Source organism: Marmota marmota, unplaced genomic scaffold (genome assembly GCF_001458135.2).
Source record: "Marmota marmota marmota unplaced genomic scaffold, marMar, whole genome shotgun sequence".
NCBI lineage: Eukaryota > Metazoa > Chordata > Mammalia > Rodentia > Sciuridae > Marmota > Marmota marmota.
The window spans coordinates 6,521,235-6,540,202 of NW_026000222.1; the positions used below are offsets into that span (position 1 = coordinate 6,521,235).

The window sequence follows — 18,968 nt, forward strand, 5'->3', positions numbered from 1 at the left end:
CACACACAAGTATGGTGGAATGTCTGGGGCCAGCTGTATTTGGAGTTTCTTGTGGGCTTTTTGGTTTTTCAGAAAAAGTGATTGGTTTTCCAAAACTGAAAATGACTTTGGTTGGTTGGAGGTTGGTTTTTTGGATGGAGTGGTGTCTGGACACCGAGTGGAGTGTGTATGAGGGACACTGGGTGGAGTGGTTTCTTGCACCACACAGAGTGCTGTGTGGACAGACACTGGATAAAGTGAAATTTCCCGTAATTTGTAGGGAACAAAAGTAAGTTCCCCCTCAATGTGGCCACAGAAAGCCCTTCAGACCCTTGCTGACCCCGGCTGTGCATAGCCATCTTCTACACTCAAAGGGCATGTCCAAGTGGGTGGACTCTCTCCTCCCCAGGAGGAGTTGATTGTGGGAAGAAGTCATGTTTGCAGGGAGGGGAAGCTTTCTGTCTTTAGAGGACACCAAGGTTGTGGTCACAGAGGCTGTTCAAGATTAAGTGACCTTTACTGTGGAATGTGAAAGCGCGTATTTGTCTGTTCTCCACAACCACCCTATGAAGTAGGCGTGTTACTTCCTCCTCCTGGTATGAGTCATCTGAGGCCCCAAAAGGTTTGAGACTTGCTGAAGAACACATGATAAGGCTTAACAGGGAATTTAACCAGATAGTCTTGCTCCAGAGCCTGTGTTCTTCAATACACTAAGCTCACTTTGGTAGGTGACTACCATCCATTCATCTACCCATCCATTCATGAACCCACCTATATACCCACTTTTGAGCCCATTATCCATCCATCCATCCATCATCCGCCTAGCCACCTTTTCATCCCACTGTCCACCCATCTCTTCATTCATCCATCCATCCGTCTACCCGCCCATCCATCATTCACCCCACCCACCACTCTACCCATTTGGGTGGCTGTTTGTCTGACTTGGTCCTCTGCTTCATCTGGGAAAGGAAGTCTTCCACCTCAGGAGCTGTGCACATGCTTTCAAGAGCTGGAGATCTCCATGCCAGGACATTCTTTAGCTCCCAAGAAATACCTGTGCTTGCTCTCGACACTGCAGTGGCCTTGGAAATGCTGCTGTCACAGGCAGGCCAGGCTCATGATTCACTTTCCTCCTCTGTCAAGCCGCAGAGGGTCTCCCCCTTACAGTGTTCTCAAAATAAGCAAAACTGCAAATTCTTCCAGAAACACTCTGAGCTTTCTGAAGCATTATTACAAAGAAATACTCAACCGACTCCATTCCTTGACCCGCAGGTTGGAAGTTGAATGAATTGGGCATGATTTTACTTTTAAAAACTGTTATAGAGTTCATATGTTACATCTAAAAATTGTGCAATAAATCTGAAACAGATGCTAACAGAGCATTTTACAAGGAGAGAAACTTTTATAGATATAGGCCAATTTAAGTGGAGATAAATCAATTAAGGAAACAATTACAGTCGTGAGAGGCAGTGCTGGGGAGAGGAAGCTCGGCCTCGCTGTTTCCATATTTATTAAGTGCAAAACAGTAAAAGCTTTTTAATTATTCTGCATAGCCTGTGCTGTACAGAAACCACTGGTGAGGCAAGGCCACTTCATGGCAATTCCACCGTGCAAACAGACAGTCACATCATGACCCCTGTGCACCTACTACTCGCCTCCACCAACCACAACATTGCTGAACCGCTCCCTCTGTGATATTTTCTTTTCCTAAGGGCCTTTTCCTTACTTGTTACTTAATTGCATCAAAATTCCATTCTTTAAAGGTATATTATATGGACATTGAAATACACTATTGAATATGATTATTTGCTTTCTCATATAAATTTAGCATTTTGGGGTTAGAACATGGGGAGTTTTCCACATTTTTTTTTAATTTAAAAAGTTCCAAATCTGTAGCAGGTTGAAAGAATAGTAAATGAGCTCTCAGATACCCTATGCAGGGCTGTATCAGCTATGGCATTAGACTGGCCTTTCCCTTGGAGTGTTCGTCCGTGGGATGGCAGAAGAGGTTCTTTGAAGACTTGTAGATTGTCCCATGCGGCTTAGAACCCCCTCCACCACATCACCATTGTGCCTCGAAGGCGGCTGTGCATCCCAGGCAGGTTGCCTCAGTTTCCTCATCTGTCCAGTGGGAACAATAGTGTATGCCCTGGGGTTACCAGGCACACTGTAGGCTCTCAGCAGATGTCACCCATCTCTGCCTCCTAGCTGTGCCCCATGTTGCAGCCAGATGGGGGGCTGTATGGGGACAGCTGGTATTGTCAACCCAAATCCCTGTTGGTCAGTGCAGAGGCCTCTTGCTGTTGAAAGAGTTGGTCTAGCCTAGTGACTGGAGAGTAGGTCTGGGGTGACAGCCTCAGAACCTTGCTCTGCCCCTGCCAGCTTTGAAACTTGGTTCAGTTGCATGATTTCTGTGGGCCCTCAGTGCAACATGGGGGATCACCTCATTGGGTTGCTTCCCTGGGGAAATGAGAAGGGAGAGTGGACTCCAAGCCCTGGGACAGTGTCCACCTCAGAGTGTCCAGTAAATGCCACTGATTGTCAATATATAATTATAAGTAAATTAGCATATACTGTCTGTATGATTGCTTAATAAATGTTATTAGTGTAAGTAAGGATGACACACCCACTCCAAATTGGTCTTTAAAAGCCCGAGTCCACTTGCTGTGCCGAAAAGAACAAAAATCTCTCAAGCGATTCTACAGGGCGGGTTCCACCAAGGGCGGGTGCCACCAAGGGCGGGTGCAGATGCCCCAGCCTGGCGGCTTCCTGAGCCACGCTGGGGAGTGACCTGGGTGTCTGGGATTTCCCGGTGACCTCCTGAGGTCAGCCTGCCTTCCTGCTCACACCAGAGGCCTGTGACCTCTGCCAGGGCAGCCTGGTCCGGCCACTGACCCTCTTCTCTCTTTCTCCACTCTCTGTGCCAGGTGGAAAGGATCGTGGACAAGAGGAAGAACAAGAAGGGCAAGTGGGAGTACCTCATCCGATGGAAAGGCTATGGCAGCGCCGAGGACACCTGGGAGCCCGAGCACCACCTGCTGCACTGCGAGGAGTTCATCGACGAGTTCAACGGGCTGCCGGTGCCCCGGGACAAGCGCGCCAAGGCCGGGAAGCAGCCGGGCGCCGGCAAGCTCCTGCGCGACAGCCGTGGCCCTGGCGACAAGCTGGCCCCGCGGCCCGCAGAGCCCGGCAAGAGCAAGGCGGCCTCGCACAAGCGGAAGCGCATCAACCCTCCGCTGGCCAAGCCCAAGAAAGGGTGCGCAGGCAAGTCCCCCGGGCCGGGGGGCGATAGGGCCGCCAAGACCGTGTCCTACCGGACTACCCCTAGTGGCTTGCAAATCATGCCCCTGAAGAAGGCTCAGAACGGCCTGGAGAACGGGAACGGGGACGGGGACGGCGGCTCCGAGAAGGACGAGAGGCACTTTGGGAACGGGTCCCTTCAGCCTGATGTGGATTTGGATGACCCCGTTGGAGAGCAGGATGCTGTGGACTGCGACGGGACCCACTCCGTGCTGGTGGAGAACGGGCTCGGTGGGTGCTTTACTTTCTCTTGGGTTCGGCGCCCGCCTGGGTGGAGGGTTTTGCTTGGGTTTCACTGCAGCCTAGGGAAACACCAAGAGCCCATCCTTGACTCTTGGCCACTGTGCTTCTCCCTCCTCTCACTGGGGCCCCACAGACGTGGCTGCCTGCCCACCTGGCGACAGACAGCTTTACGCTGGGGAGGCCAGGCCTGGCTGTGGCTCTGCTGAGGCTTGGAATGAACTGTTAATTCCCGACTGTGCTGCAGGGCAACATCTACATCCGTGTCCCTGCCTGCAGTGCAGAGTCCCCACACCCCAGGACCCAGGTCTTGTGTCCCCAGAGGTCTGGCCCCAGGCAGAGGCCATGCTTGCAGCCTCACCAGGGCCTGGCAGTGTAGCCCGGGAGGGGCCTGGGCTGGGGCTGTTCTTCTTTCTTAGACCCATTTGAATGTGGAGTTCACCAAGCCAGTGTGTCACCTGGAACTTCTTCCTCTCGGTGTTATTAGGTAGGTGATTAGTCTCATTTCTATGCTAGGTCTTAGCCATTCAGGAAAATTTATAAACAACAGAAATCTGTTCCAAAGTTCTAGAGCCTGGGAAGTCTGAGATTGGGGCGCTGGTGGAGATGGCGCTCACCTCTTAAGGCCCCCTTCTAGATGCTGTTGCACTGGGGTTAGGTTTCAGCATGTGAGTGGGGGCCACAGCGTGCAGACCATAGCAGGCCCCACATGCTGCCCTGAGGCCCTGTGCTGGTTGCGCTGGCTGGCACCTTCTTGCTCCATCCCGGAGCAACACTAGGTTGGGTTAGGAATTGCTCCCTTCTGCTCCGTCAAAGGCAAAATTAAAGAAAAAGAAGGCAATGGCCAGGGAATTCAGTCTCCCAAACCTGACATTTCCTTACTAGTCAGATTGCTCCTTGACCGAGTCCTTAGTGGCCTGCGTTTTTCTGGGAAGCCCTTATGCCCACACCCTCACCCCTCAGACACCTTTTCTGCCTGCTGGCCGTTTTCTCCTTGACTGTCAAAGCCCTAGGCCTTGGGACGGCAGGAGATTCTGTGTGTCATGGCCAGTCTGTGCCCATCAGAGCAGGGCCATCAGATGCCCTGGGTGGAACCAGAGTGGTAACAGGGATGCCAAGATGCAGGTGGCACTGCTGGAGGGGACGGCAAGGCAGATGCCTGTCAGGGCAGTGATGTGACTGGAGTTGGAGGGTTTGCAGCAGCGGGCTGTGCTGCAGAGAGCGTGCTGTTCAGGGAGTCTCGTTGGGGAATCGGAACGATCGCTTTGAGGTTCATCTTTGTCCAGAGAGAGAAATTTCACCCAAACAGGATTTATTTAGCTGACTTTGTCCCAGACTGACTCATATTTCCGCTTGGGGATCCCTCATGCTGATGTGACTGTGCCTGCTAACATATGTAAGAGCTGTTTGTTTTAAACATTCATCTCTTGGGGAGAAGTGGGCTTGTGTAAATGAGGCTTGGCATAAACACCCATGTTTGATGTTCCCCGTGACAGCTGCCAGCAGTCGGAGCTCCCTGTTGCAGGAAGGGTGGCCAGGGGAGTTTCCGAGGCTCTGAGGGTGCAGGCGCAGGAGCTGGGCAGGATCCCCAGCACCCTGGCTCTTGGCAGCCCCTGGCCTGCGCAGAACACAGCTGCCCCAAGAGTAGGGAGAAGGCTGAGGGAGGGCAGTTTGCTGACCAGCTGCCAGAGTACGGTGTGAGGGAGAGCAGAAGGTGGCTTCTCGTCCTCTGCCACTCTCCCGAAGTGGGTGGAGCCACTAGCCATTTATTCTCCACCCTTGGGTCTCACTGATGCTGACCTGGCCCATGATCTGACAATGGGCAGGGTATCCGTGACCAGGAGAACAAGGCAGAGCCTGGCCTGGTGAGACCCACGGGAGCCTGGCTAACTCAGAATGCTGTGTGAGACCTCCCTCATCCCTGGTCTCTTGGGTTCTCCACCCCATGGGCCCAAGCCTGGTGGAGAAGAGGAAGCTCCCCACCTCCTCTGTGTTCTGTTTCGGCTACTCTGAAAGGGCCTTTTACTTACTACATCCCGTGGTACTGATGCCCATGAGATCCTCGCAAATGGTCGAGACCACGGTCTCAGATTCCATGTATGTTAGATGGCCTGGCAGCTATGAGAAACACAGATTGCAGAGTGCCTGAGGACGAGTCTGGGATGGAGCCTGGGAGATGAGATGGACTTTTGGTGGGGGGTACCGGGAATTGAACTCAGGGGCACTCGACCACTGAGCCACATCCCCGGCCCTATTTTGTATTTTATTAGTGCCTTGCTTTTGCTGAGGCTGGCTTTGAACTTACGATCCTCCTGCCTCAGCCTCCCCAGCCACTGGGATTATAGGCATGCGCCACTGTGCCCCGTGAGGTGGACTTTTAATAGGTGCCCACTGACTGTTGAATTCTGAGACATGCTCTGTGGCAAAATTGGGTGGCAAGGAAGTTTCACTTCAGGTGTCAATTTAATTTGATTTAATACTGATTTTTGAACACTTCCTCAGTATTAGTCACTGTGCTCAGTACTGACATAGCATAATAGAAAGGTAGGTACGGACTTCTCTCTCTGAAACTTACACCCTACTCTTCAGTAGGTTGGAGTGGCTGCCTGTGGTTCCATGTTGAGAAGGCACCTGAGGCTAACCCCACGGGAGGAGTGACATGTATATCACACACTTGGTCTGCCTTTACTACACCCATATTAATGTCATCTGTGGCCCTTGGCACAATTAACGTCCCAGCCGCTGTCAGCCTTTAACACTCTAGTTAGAACTGCCTTTTTATCCAGGTCTTGGGGGACTGGGGAGAGGTAAACTCTGGGAATCCTTGCTAGAGATGGAAGGGTAGATTCAAAGAGCAGTTAGTTGTTCTTGGACAAGACTCATAATAAAGGTGGTGCTGTGGTTCTAGAACTTTCTATCAAAGAGTTAGAGGTGTATTGAAACAAACCATGGCTCCACTTAGATTTTCATCCAGAGGGAAGCTTTGATGAAGGCAATGTCCATGCCTAGGTGGAGCCCTGAATGACCTCCTCCTAACCCCTTGCCTAACCCCACCTTCCTGGACCTGGCCCAGGGATCTGGTTCCCAGTGGCCCAGGGGGCACGGGGTCTGTGGCACCAGAGGCGGCTCCGCGCTGCCTGCTGCCCTGGCACACGGTGTGTGCTCTGGGGTGGGCTATTGCTTTCATGTGTGTTAACTCCCTTGGGGAGTTGAGGTCCTGCATGCAGACAGCGGCTTATGTAACAGCGCTTCCCGCCGACTGCTGACTCCCCTGATCTGCTCCAGGGGAACAACTGCTAAATCCGTGCTCCAGTGGGTGCTGTTTTGGTTCCAGGCTGCGTTTTCCCCCAGCAGTGTTTGTGAAGTTTATGCGGCAGCTCAGAACGGCTCTTGATTCTGCTTCTTCTCTGGGAATGACAAATGACTGTCATGTCTGTGGTCCCCAGACCATCTGCCTCAGTAGCCCTTGGGGAGCTTGTTAAAATGGGCTACACCCTGATCACATGAACTGGGGTCTCAGGGGGCAGGGTGTGAGTTAACCGCATTAAATGCTGAATTTTTAACAGCGTCAGGTGTGGACACGGAGGTATTTGATGGTGAGCGACGGTCATAGCTCTGTTTGTTGGTCCATCTGAGTTACTGCCTGGATTTTAATTTTCTAAGTAGGAATGTGATTTGGTCCTTCAAAGATTTAAGACCTGAGCTTCTCCCCCTTGCTGGTGCACTTCCTATGAGGGCTGTCTTTCTGGGACAGACGGGGTCCTCTGTGGAAGAGCTGCTGGGTTAGTCTGCCCCTCCCATTCTGTGCAGAACTGCCTGCCCTCTCTTGTCTCAAGGGCCAAAGCCTGCAGGCTTTGCAGCGTCGCGTGAGCCTTGGACCTGTAGAAACATCCGTTTCCCTTCGAGCCCTGGAATGGTGCACAGAACCCCAGGGTTCTCCAAGTGACCACAGAGTCCACGAGCAGCCTGCTAACACGGAGCCCTGTGGCCCCACATCCATTTTTTTTTATTTCTGCTGATCTTTTCATTGTGCCAGGCGCCATGCTCTGCCACCCAGGCCTTGTACCTCAGACCGGGCACAGTTCAGTGCTGTCAGGGTCATTCCTGCCATCGAACCAGTCATCCCGCAGACACACGGCACTTGTTCTCTCCATTGGGTTTTTAATTGATCCCAGCCTTCACTGTGGAGCGCTCCCTGCCCACTCGCAGCGTGTCTCCAAGGACGACGGCAATACAGAGCCATGTCTTCAAGCGCCCGGCACTGAGCAGTAGCAGGGCAAACGCCCCACGACTCTGGAGACCTCGGGCCTCTCAGACCCCCAGAGAGGGTGAGGGCAGCCTTGTGGCAGGCAGCCTGGGCATCTGCACTTCTAGCCAGTTCTCAGGTGCCACCCACTTTAGAGCCACTGTCCCAGACCCCTGAGCTCCAGGGTGGTTAAGATGGAAGCGCAGAGGGTTGTGGATGCTGGTTGGCCCCTGGGAGAGCTGAGGTGCCCGTGCTGCAGACCTGGGGCTTCTGAAGCCAAAGTTGGAAGGAAGGCAGAGGTTTGGTGTGTGGGAACTCCCCCGAGATCAGGCTCTGGAGTTCACAGCGCCCTCTGTGAGCCTCGGCAGTCCTGGGAGGGGGCTCTTGTTCTGCCTGTTTTACAGAGGTGGAGACCGAGGTTCTGAGTCTCAGGCTGGGATCAGGAGAGAGACCCAGGCGGTCTGACTGCGGGGCTGACTCTGAACCACCGTCCAGCCGGCTCCTGGGAAGTAAAAAGTAATTCCCAAGCCTGGGGCACAGAGTGCTGTGGGACAAGAGTAGAGCTGCGGCTTGGACAGCCTCCTCGCTTAGTGACAGGGCGGGGGGTGCATAAGCCTGAGCCTGAGACCCTGGAACGAACTCCGGGCCATTGAACTTGAAAATCTGGAAAAATACACCGAACAAGATTGAATCGCCGTTACAAAGCTCTCGGGAGTCCAGAAAGAAGAAGCCCAAGACCGGCTGGTTTTAGAGGCAAGTCCAAAGGTTCTAGAACAAGTAATCTAACCATGTAGGTCACACCCCTCCCCCCCTCACCAGAAGGCTACAGGGAAGAGAAGAAGAGAGTGGGCTCCTCGTGCCTCCCTGGGCCCTGTGCAACCAGGATTCCCAAACCAGACGAGAGGAGAGAGGAAAGTTGTAGGCCGGTCCCGCTTCAGAGTACAGCAGTAAATGAGCAGCCCTTCTGGGCTTGTTACAGTTGACTTCCTCAAAACTGGACTGTTCCAGAAACTTCTCACCCCTCACCCTGAACTTGACCCCAGTTCATGACCTTTAGAGTCACTACTACTTCTCAAGGCACTCAGCTTATCCTGGAAGAGGCTCAGGGGAAGCTGACTTGTGACAGCTCTGGGCATCACCCAGACTGTCCCGAGTCCCAGGCCGGATGGGCTGTCCCCACGGCAGTGCCTGTGCACACAGCTGTTCTTGGCACACTCTCCAGGCTCCCACTCACAGGCCAACAAGCATCTGAACACTGATTTTTTGGTGTTCAGAAGTGGGTGATTTTTCAAATTAGTAGCATCAGTAAAAGCCCACGGTTTTCTGTTTTGCCTTTCAAAGTGTGGCAAGTGAGAAAGGTGTGCGAGTGAATAGACCTCAAACCCTTTTACATGGTGATGTTGGGACCCATCCAGCATGGCCACCATGTCTTCTGGACAGTGCATGACTGTGATGGGAAATGTGACTCTTCGAGCAGGAGCAGCCTTGCCCCTGCAACTTCAAGGGGGAACTGGCTCCCCCGAGTGGGTTCCTGGTCCTCGGCTTCTAGGAGAGGCTGATGGGATCTTGACCACGGTCAGGCTGTGTAAATCACCAGATTGCTTTCTCTGCCAGCTCAGACTTGGCTTTCCTCTCTGTGACCTCAGAACAGTCCCCCAGGTGCAAACAGTAACAGGGTCCAGTGTCTATAGAGGGAGTCAAAGCCACAGTGAGACTCGGTTTACCAGTGTGCTTGGTGAGCCACTCCTCAGGGAGGTGGACTCCCACCGTCACTTCTGCGCCCTACACTGCTCCACAGCCAGTCTTCTTCCTGCTGCTGGAGGTGAGATCCAGCTCTCTGTGGTGGGGACAAAGCAACATAACAAGGCTGCCTACCATCAACCTTGCTCTGGACGGGGAAACAGGTGCAGAGGTTAAGGCACAATGCCAAGGACAGGAGTCAGGGTGTGATGCCAGGTCTGGGTGCCGACCTCCTCCCGGAGGTCTGTGATGAGTTTGACAGAGGCCCGGGGCACTGTTTTGGGCCACACCACTAGCCTGCCTTTGGTCTTCAGGGGTGTGGGAGATGCTGAGCTGGGATCTCTGTTCCTGGGGATTTTTCCCTGGGGCTGGAGGTTAAGATGCATACTTGTACACATGCTAGTGAATCTTAAAGGAAGTCCCCTTGATTATCAAACTTTATTTCAGTGATAGAGGAAATGAACTTGGCTGTCATCACACAGCCAGGGGATGCCTGAAGGCCACCTCTGATTGGATTCTGGGACCCCGTTCTGAGATCCACAGCAAGGGCAGGATCACGTTCTGTAGTCCTCAGTGTCTCTCGCCTTGTCGTCCACCACCTGCTGCCCTCAGTACTTTGCTGGAAGCCTGCTCTGCCTGGCTGAGTAGATCACCTCGGCCCATTCCCTGCCTGTCACCTCCAGGTGTGTGGAAGGCGTTGACCACTGTTGACTCTTCCAACTCTCTTTTCATTGTGTTTATGCCTTTTATAGAAGGTATATGCTTTCCGAGTGGTTTTCAAGGAGGAGGATCAGCATGTCGGTGTGGTGTCTCTAAGCCCCCAAAGGGTTTCCTTTTCTCTCTTCTATTTTTTTTTTTTAAGTTACAAAAGTAAGGTGCATATATAATGTTAGAAATTCAAACCACATGGGAAGGGCAAGCTTTTTAAATGTTTGCATCTCCCTCTTCCTTCTTCCCAGGCCCTCTTTGGAGAGGTGACTGCTGTAAATATTCTCTCTGAATCTTTCCAGGCTGTTTACTAAGTCCATCATGTGTATATAACACGCATTACATATTGCACATGTTATATTTACTTAAATATTTGGTGATTGAATGATGGCTGGAATAGTCCATTTCACTTCTGTATCTATTATACCTCTCTGTCATACCTATCATCTCCCTGCCTATCAGCCACCATATACCTCATCTATCACTTATCTAGCTAGCTATCATCTACCATCTATCCTATATATCAGCTGTCCGTCTTTAGCTGTCATCTATCATCTATCAAATTTGCTTGTATCTATCATCTGTCTATCAATCTATCAATCTTCTGTCATTCCTCTGTCTGTCATCTCCCAGGCCTTCCCGAGGGGACATCTGGATAGGGCCAGAGGTGGTGAGGGCTTCCTGTTCTATGACTTGCTCCCTGTCTGGCTGGCGACATGTGGATCCACTCTCCTCTTTTTAGCTGCTTAGGATTTTACAGCGAGCCAGGACTTAACTGTTCCTCTCTGATGACGTTCAGGCTGCTGCAGAGGCACCCACTCTTGCCAACCCTGGCTATTGCCAGTCTTTGTAATGCTTTCCCGAGCTCTGTTGTTTAATTTTAGTTCCTCAGTGCGGGAGAGTCTTCTCTTGCTCCTGTGTCTGTCCCTGGGAGCTGCCGGGTGCAGACGTGCTGATACCTGGTGTGCTAGAAGGTCTGTGGTCCACCCGCCACCTCAGACTCTGGGCCTAGTTCTTCACTAATGAAATGCAGATAATCAGACCTTGTGAGGCTGGGGCAAAGAATAAGTGAATTAACTTGTAGAAAGCACTTAGACCATTACCCACCATATGGTAGACATGTGATGGTCTTTACCTGTTATTTAAATTCTTTCCCTGTTTTTCAAAGTGGATCTCTGCATTTTCTGAATTGTTTTTTAGAGCACTTTAACTATTGTGTGTATTAATTACTTAATACAACACTCATTGAGTGGTTATATAAACCAGGAACTGCTAAGACAAACACTTGTGCCTTATGGAGACACACAGAAGGTACAGTGGGAGCCACAAGCAGGGGCACTTAAGCCAACATAGGGGAAGGGGCAGGAAGAGTGAGGAAGAAGGTAGGATGGCTGGAGCCGACTCAGCCTCTGCAAGGACTCAGAGCCCAGGAACAGCATGTGGGTGCCAGCCACCACGTCACAAGGGGTGTGGCACTCCAGCCTATGTCAGACTGCCCTCCAGGGAGGCAGAGGACCAGGGAATCCTGCGTGATCAGGAGCAGTTCAAGAACCAGGTCAGAGCAGCACCAGCCCACCTTTGCATGCCACGGGTGTCCCCGTGCCTGCACACTCCCTCCTGCCACCCTCCCACGGTGGTCTCTGCTCATCCCACACTTCTGACTCCAGCAGCGGCTGCCTGTGGAGACCTTCCCTGGCTGCCTGGAGATCAGTCCCTGTCTTCATTTGCATACATAGAACCACCTTTCTTCAGGGACAGCATGGACCTCAGTCTGTAAAGCCCACGGCCTAGTTATTGAATGGTCTCGGTCTCCACCACAGGGTCAGGAGCTCCTGAGATGGTCGCCAGCAGGTGTCTAAGGAACAGCAGGGCCAGTGGGTGGGAGAGGAAGCGAGAAGTTCCCACGGCTGGGGACAAGCCACCGCAAGCCCTCCTAGCATCTCTCCAGGCTACAGTCCCTGGTCCCAGTGTCACCCTCCCTCCCTGAGTTGTCTCGCACTGTCTCTTGTGTGGTGCTTCTTGCTCCTGGTCACTGTCGCAGAGAGCTCCTGTTTTGTCAGGACTCTGACCAGCAACTGAAGGAGCCCTTCCCTCGTCTTGCCTCTGCCATTTTCTCCATCTGCCGCGGTGCCCTCCCTGCTGCTCCTAACGTCCACACGGTCATGGCCAGGCTCCGTCCCCTCCAGAGACCTGCATGGCCTTTCAGCAAGCGCATTCCTGTTGAGTTACGTTCTACCGTCGCTATCGAGGAGGAAGTGCCCGGCTCATAACGACTCCCTGCCTCCACGTGATACGGGGTGTGGGGCCAGTGGGCTGCTTTGGCAGAAGCCCCTGCAGAAGGGATTTTGAGATTTCTCCTACAGCTGGTTGTGAACTTCCAAGGCAGCTACGGGAAAGATCAAGCCTGGGCTTTGTCCCTCAGGGAGGGACGAGGTGGTTCTCAGCTTTGAGTTTGGATTTTTCACTCCTGCAACAGAGCAGTGAGATCCTGCCTCAAAAGATCAAGTGGTGGGTGCCAGCACCCAGTCAGCACCTGAAGATGTTCCTTCTCTTCTTCCATTTGCGCGGCCGTCCGGCTGCTGAGCTGGTTGCTGCACTTGGAGGTGTGCTTCCCGTTCCAGCCCCCGAGGGTCCTGCTGACTCCAGGAGGTGGATCTCACTGTGCTACGTGTAAACCATCAGGCAGAACAAGGGGCCCCACCTTGGGATGTGGGACACCTGTCTGTCACTTGTTGACTTCCCCGACTTTCCCACCTGGTACCTTGGGGACAGTGTCACTGAGTTGCAGGTTTTTGTCTCCTAGCTGTTGTCTGTTCTTCTGTCATTAGAGCTCTTAGTTTATCCCACCTTGCCCCACGTTGGCAGAGAGGACATCTGAGCGGAATTCTGGGAGTTCAAGCAGGATATTCCCACTGCTGGCCCAGCCTCCCACATGCGACCCCTCATGTTACTTTGTGGTGGAGAAGGAGAAACTTCTAGCTCCAGGGTTTGTTGAGCATGTTTGTGTGCCTGGCTTGGCTCTGGATGCTCAGGACACCGCTGGGATTGTGCTCTTGGGGGGAAACCAAGGAAGGGGCCAAACATAAGGCACCATGACTGGGATGCAGGAGCGTCCAACATGCAGGCAGTACCTTCTGGAAAGAGAAGACTGTAAAAGAGACCTGAGACCTGAAGGACATGCAAATGTGTGCAGGGAGAATGTCTGCAGAGTCCCACCCCAGACGCCACCCATGCACTCCTGTCGCTTCTTCATCAGGTGCCCCTTAGGTGACCACTGCGAGCCAGTGCTGGCACTTCATAGCCACCATGTGCCCTGTGCTAGAATACAATGGTGAGTGAGACAAGATGCTCTCAGGGAAGAGGACAGATAAATAGGGAAATGACACACACAGCCACAGTTCCCATATCGTGTCACTACTGAGCCCTGGCTGTGAGCAGTGCCCTGGTCCAGCAGCTCAGTTAATCCTCACGGGCAGCAGCCATTGCTGTCGGCTAACAGGCAGGGAAACTGAGGTGCATGCCACTGAGAGAGCTGGCCTGTGGCCCCTCAGGCAGTAGGCAGCCATTGCAGCCTGTGGGCCTGCGTTGTCTGGCTCCAGATCCTCTCAGCCGCTACTCTCCTGCTGCTTTAGGGAGCCCAGAGGAGAACTAGATGATTTATCCTTTTGGGACCATACTTTTTCTCCTATAATTCAGCTAAAGTAGGTTATACTTTGCCCCCCTGTGTGCTGGGAACTGAGGACATAGAGATGACCAGCCTTGTCTTCCAAAGAACTCCAAGCTGATTAAACTGATGAAGGGGGGTCAGCTGGTCCCCAGTGACCTGAGTGTGCTGGCAAGTCAGGAAGAACCAGGACCCCCGCCTTGGGAGCCAAGTGGGCGGCTGTTCCTGGGCACCTGGGGCAGAAGAGGCAGGTGTTGGGTAGAGAAGCACTGAATGGCTCTGGAACCCCCGGGTGTAGGTGGACGGGAGTGGCTTTGCCGGCCAAGGGGTCAGCTGAAGCAATGGCTCAGATACAGGAAACACAAGAGTCCAAGAACCTCGGATAGTCCTGAGGATCCGGGTGTTGGAGGGACAGGAGTGGGAGCTGAGGCCCCACAGCAAGGTGGAGCCAAGGCGAGGCGCGTTGCATTTCCACAGAGGGGTGTCAGGGACAGGAGCTGCAACACCTTCAGCAGAGTCACTGCAGAGCGAGCCGCTGCGAGGATTCCGCCGCATGCCAGGAGTCTGGCGCAGGAGCGCTCTTGGAGTCAGGCGGCCTTGCTGCAGGAGGCATGATTTGAGCTGCAGAAGCCGTCCGTCTTAGGCAGTTTTGCATTTTGAATTTGTGTTTTGCTCATCTGGCTGTTGCAGACCAGACGTTTAGATGTCTGACAGCAAACATCACAAGATGCTTATGATCCTCAGCAACTCCAGGTAATCCTGGGACCTGAGCTTCCTCGAATGCGGAGCAGATGACTGTTATCAGGCACAATCATAGCAGGCCAGGCGATGGCCCGCGTGGCTGAGGTTCTTTATGCCTGTGGATTTGAGCTTTGCAGTTTCATTAAGGCCCTGAGGTTGGGACTTCTGTAGGTGGACAGTGGGGAGCTGGGACATGACAGCTGTGAGACAGTGGGACAGGCAGGGGGCTCCGGGTGCATGCTGAGCGCTTTGGCCATACACTGTGACTCTCACAAAGTGCATGGGTGGGTCCCTCAGAGGGTTTCCAGCTCCAGGCCCTCCCCGCCGGTCTTCAGAAGGTGACACCCCGCCCCAGGATTACTGCAGGAAGCTGCTGCCGGTGGCAGCGCCTGGTTTCCACTGCCCTGTTGGCAGGCCAGGCTCCACACCTGACTTGGCCCTCTGTCAGCGCCTCCCCCGCCCAGCAGGCCAGCGCAGCCCTTGTTCACAGTTCTCCTGCAGGTCGGCCACAGACCAGGAAGTGGCCCCTGCCCCAGACCTCTCGCTTTCTCTTCTGAGAACTGCAGCTGGAAAACCCCGACCCTATGTGCAGATCACAGCTCTGCTCAGCAGGAGGACTGCTGGGTCTTCCCTCTTTCTCCTCATGGCTGCCCTTTCCCATCCCTGGCCCAGTTCGCCACCCGAGGTGCTCAAGTGTGAGCTGCCCTTAGGCAGTGCCTTCTCCTCCTCCTCTTTATGATTATCTGCTTCCCAAGACAGGACGGACGGGGGAAAGGGCGGCAAGAACGCACCTGGCACTTGCATCTTTTTATGGGTCTGGGAGGGGCCCCTTCCCAGCTCTTTCCTCGTGCTGCTTTCTGGCCTCTCGTCCCCTCTATCTTTTGGTCGGGGTCAGGGACTTCCGTAGGTCCTCTGTTCTAGGTCTATGAGCCCTCCCCTGTGCTGCTCCATGGGCAGGGGCAGCGACTACAGCCTTGGCCTTTAAGAATCCATCTGGGGACGAGGAGGGAGCCAGACATTCAGGAGAAGCTAAATCGAGATACGTGAGGTGTGCTTGGGAATTAACCTGGGGTGTGATTTCCTGCCCAGTCCAATAGGGTGGCCCCCAGCCACGGGTGGCTAAAGTTAAGTTTCAGTTAATGAAAGTTAAAGAATCTAAAACTTTGAATAGCTGTCTGTGGCCACTGGATTCGGCTGTCCAGCTGCTGAACATTTCCATGATTGCAGGTTCACGCCACATCTGTTTCTGCACCTCAGGGATCGAGCACATCACAGGCGCTCAGGGAATAGGTGGCAGGAGGATGGAGGACAGTGCCGTGTGGCTGTGGGTGCAGCTTGGACACAGCCGGGGGTCGGGGGAGGGACATGACGCCCTAGGAAGATGTCCAGAGGTCACTGGAGCTGCATGGGGAAGGACGAACTCTCCGACACAGGTGCTACTATGTCCTCGCACTCTCCTCGGCATGGCCCAGGGGTGAGATCTCACTTGGCTGCTGGGAGGCTGAGTGCCAGGTGTGGCACCCGCACAGGCTGGTCCCCTGGGTGTGAGAGCAGGCCAACTGCGGAAGGGCACGCGTTTCCACGCCTTTCCCTGAGCGCTGGACCTGCGGCAGACACTTCATGGTCTGAGAATGAGGCGGACATGGAATGCACCCCCGTGTCGGGTCGGTGCTTATGAACTTGGTGATGCATGTGGCTGCTGAGTGGCCCCCTCCTTGTTGGTTGGCCCCTTCATGACCTCAGTGAACAGTTTGGGGGACATGTGCTGTCGGCTGGGCCCTGGGCTCAGTGCTGCAGACACACAGGAGAGTGAGTCCCAGGCTTGTTCCCCAAGAGCCCGAAGTCTGGTGGGGATGTCTGGCAGGTGACGAAAACACAACAGACTGAGCTCTGCTTGGGGACAGCATCGCACGAAGCAGGGAACAGTTTGTAGTGCCTGGTTCCTTCCTGCTTTGTTCAGCAGAGCCTGGGCTGTTGGGAGGAACCGTTGGACATCCCTTGGAGGCAGCGCCAGGCGGAGGCCTGGGCCAGGGTGAGGTTTCAGAGTCCTGGTGCTTGAGTCCAGCATACCGCCCCTGATCTACCAGATGCGGCCTTCCTACCTCTGTGTGGCAACCTGCGCGTGGACAGAGCGTGCCATTGCTCCTTGTCCTGGCTGCCTCTGCCATCCTCCATGAGCTGGGCAGCGTTGCTCCCTTGTCGTGGGCCGAGTTGAGATGGCTTCTTGTGTCTTTCCCAGTCATTCCTTGGGGAACCCGCCAAGATCTTTATTCTTTTGTCCAATCTTATTATCTTTGTCTTCAAAATATGAATGTCCTCTGATCACAGGTTAATATGATTGTTGATTTATTTGAATTATTTCTATTTTTCATTTCCTTTTAATTTTTTTCTCTGCTCCTCTCACCCTGTCCCCTTGACCTATCAAGATTTTTATTGGGGGCTGGGGAAATGGCTCAGTTGGTAGAGTGCTTGCCTCACATGCACAAGGCCCTGGGTTCGATCCCCAGCACCACAAAAAAAAAAAAAAAAAAACCGATTTTTATTGCATTGATACATTTTATATATATTTTCTCCCCCTCTAGTGACTTAGAAGCCAGCTGTAGATTGTATTTATATTTTTAAATTTTGGCACACATATCTACCTAGTATTTTTTTCTAACAAATGGGATATCTTCCTACTAAATATAGGAAGGTACCTCTCCTGAGCTTGAAATTGCATTAGTATATCCTTTCTAAATCTTATTATTGTTTTATATATATACTAAATGTTGTTAAAGACCAAAGATCATTATTTTTATAGCTAATAATTACATTTACTGAAAAAAAAAAATTTATCTACTTTGTTTTCTTTCCCCCAGGTCTTTTTCTGAATTAACTTCTTGATTTGCTAAAGTTTCTCTGAATATTTATTTCAGAGTCTGTGGTAGATAACCTCTCTTATTGTATGAGTATCTGAAAATGCCCGTTTGTTGTAGTCTTCTGAATGCTATTTTAGCTGGGTATAAATGGTTAATGGTTATTTTCTCTTGTCATTTTGATGATAGTAGCTTATTTTTTTTAAAGCCTCCTATTGTTGCTGTTATGAATGTGTCATTCTCTTTGAATAATGTCATTTTTCTGTGTATGCTATTTTTTTTTTTTTACAAACTTCTTTACCTATGAACCTTCTTTAATTTCATTATTATTTGTCTTTTTTACCCTGCTTGGTACTCAGAGTGCTCTGTCAAACTAAGAACTTTTCTTAGGTTCTAGAAAATATTCTGCTATTAACTTTTTGAGTATTTCTGTCTTAGGATTATTCCTTGAATAAAATTTTGATTTGGATCTTATTTTCAGGTTAGTTTTGCTTACATTATATTTAACTCTTTATTTTGAAGTGGTTTCATACTTACTGAGCATCATGAAGTACCCCCTATTCAAAATAAACTGGGTTTTAAAAAACTTTTTATTTGTTCTTTCTAGTCATATCTGACAGTGGAATGTGCTTTGACATATCATATACCTACATGGAGTATGACTTCCCATTTTTGTGGTTGTACCAGAGTTACACTGGTCGTGGATTCAGATATGAACTTGGGAAAGTTATATACTATTCATTCTACTTCTTTCCTAGTCCCATCCTCGCTCCTACCGACCCTCAATTTGATCCCAGTATCACATACCAGATAAAAGCCTCCCCCCATTGTGAGTCAGCATCCACATATCAGAGAGAACATGTGGTGGTTTTTTGGGACTGGCTTATTTCACTTAACATGGTATTCTCAGTTCCATCCACTTACTGGAAAATGCCATAATTTCATTCTTATTTTGGCTGAGTAATATTCCATTATGTTTATATAACACATTTTCTTTATCTGTTCATCTGTTGAAGGGCATCTAGGTTGGTTCCATAGTTTAGATATTGTGAATTGAGATGCTATAAACATTGATGTGGCTGTGTCACTGTAGTATGCCGATTTAAAGTCCTTTGTGTATATGCTGAGGAGTGGGATAAAGGGTCAAATGGTGGTTCCATTCCAAGTTTTCTAAGAAATCTCCATACTGCTTTCCAGATTGGTTGCATCAGTTTGCAGTTCCACCAGCAATTTATGTGTGTATCTTTCTCCCCACATCCTCACCAATGTTATTGTTACTTGTATTATTGATAATTGCCATTCTGACTGGAGTGAGATGAGTCAATGTAGTTTTTTTTTTTTTTAATTTTTAATTTTTTATTGTGGGTTGTTCAAAACATTACAAATTTCTTGACATATCATATTCCACACTTTGATTCAAGTGGGTTATGAACTCCCACCTTCACCCCATACACAGATTGCAGAATCACATCAGTTACACATCCATTGATTTACA

At 51.5% G+C, this 18,968-nt stretch overlaps 1 protein-coding gene across 1 annotated transcript in view; it reads left to right on the forward strand.

The window, feature by feature from the left end:
• Cdyl2 (chromodomain Y like 2) overlaps nucleotides 1-18,968 on the forward strand; it is a 157,277-nt gene that overhangs the window by 95,281 nt on the left and 43,028 nt on the right. The window contains exon 2 of the mRNA XM_015496290.2: nucleotides 2,907-3,510. Within this exon, the coding sequence (XP_015351776.2) occupies nucleotides 2,907-3,510 (604 nt within the window). The remainder of the gene's footprint in view (nucleotides 1-2,906; nucleotides 3,511-18,968) is intronic.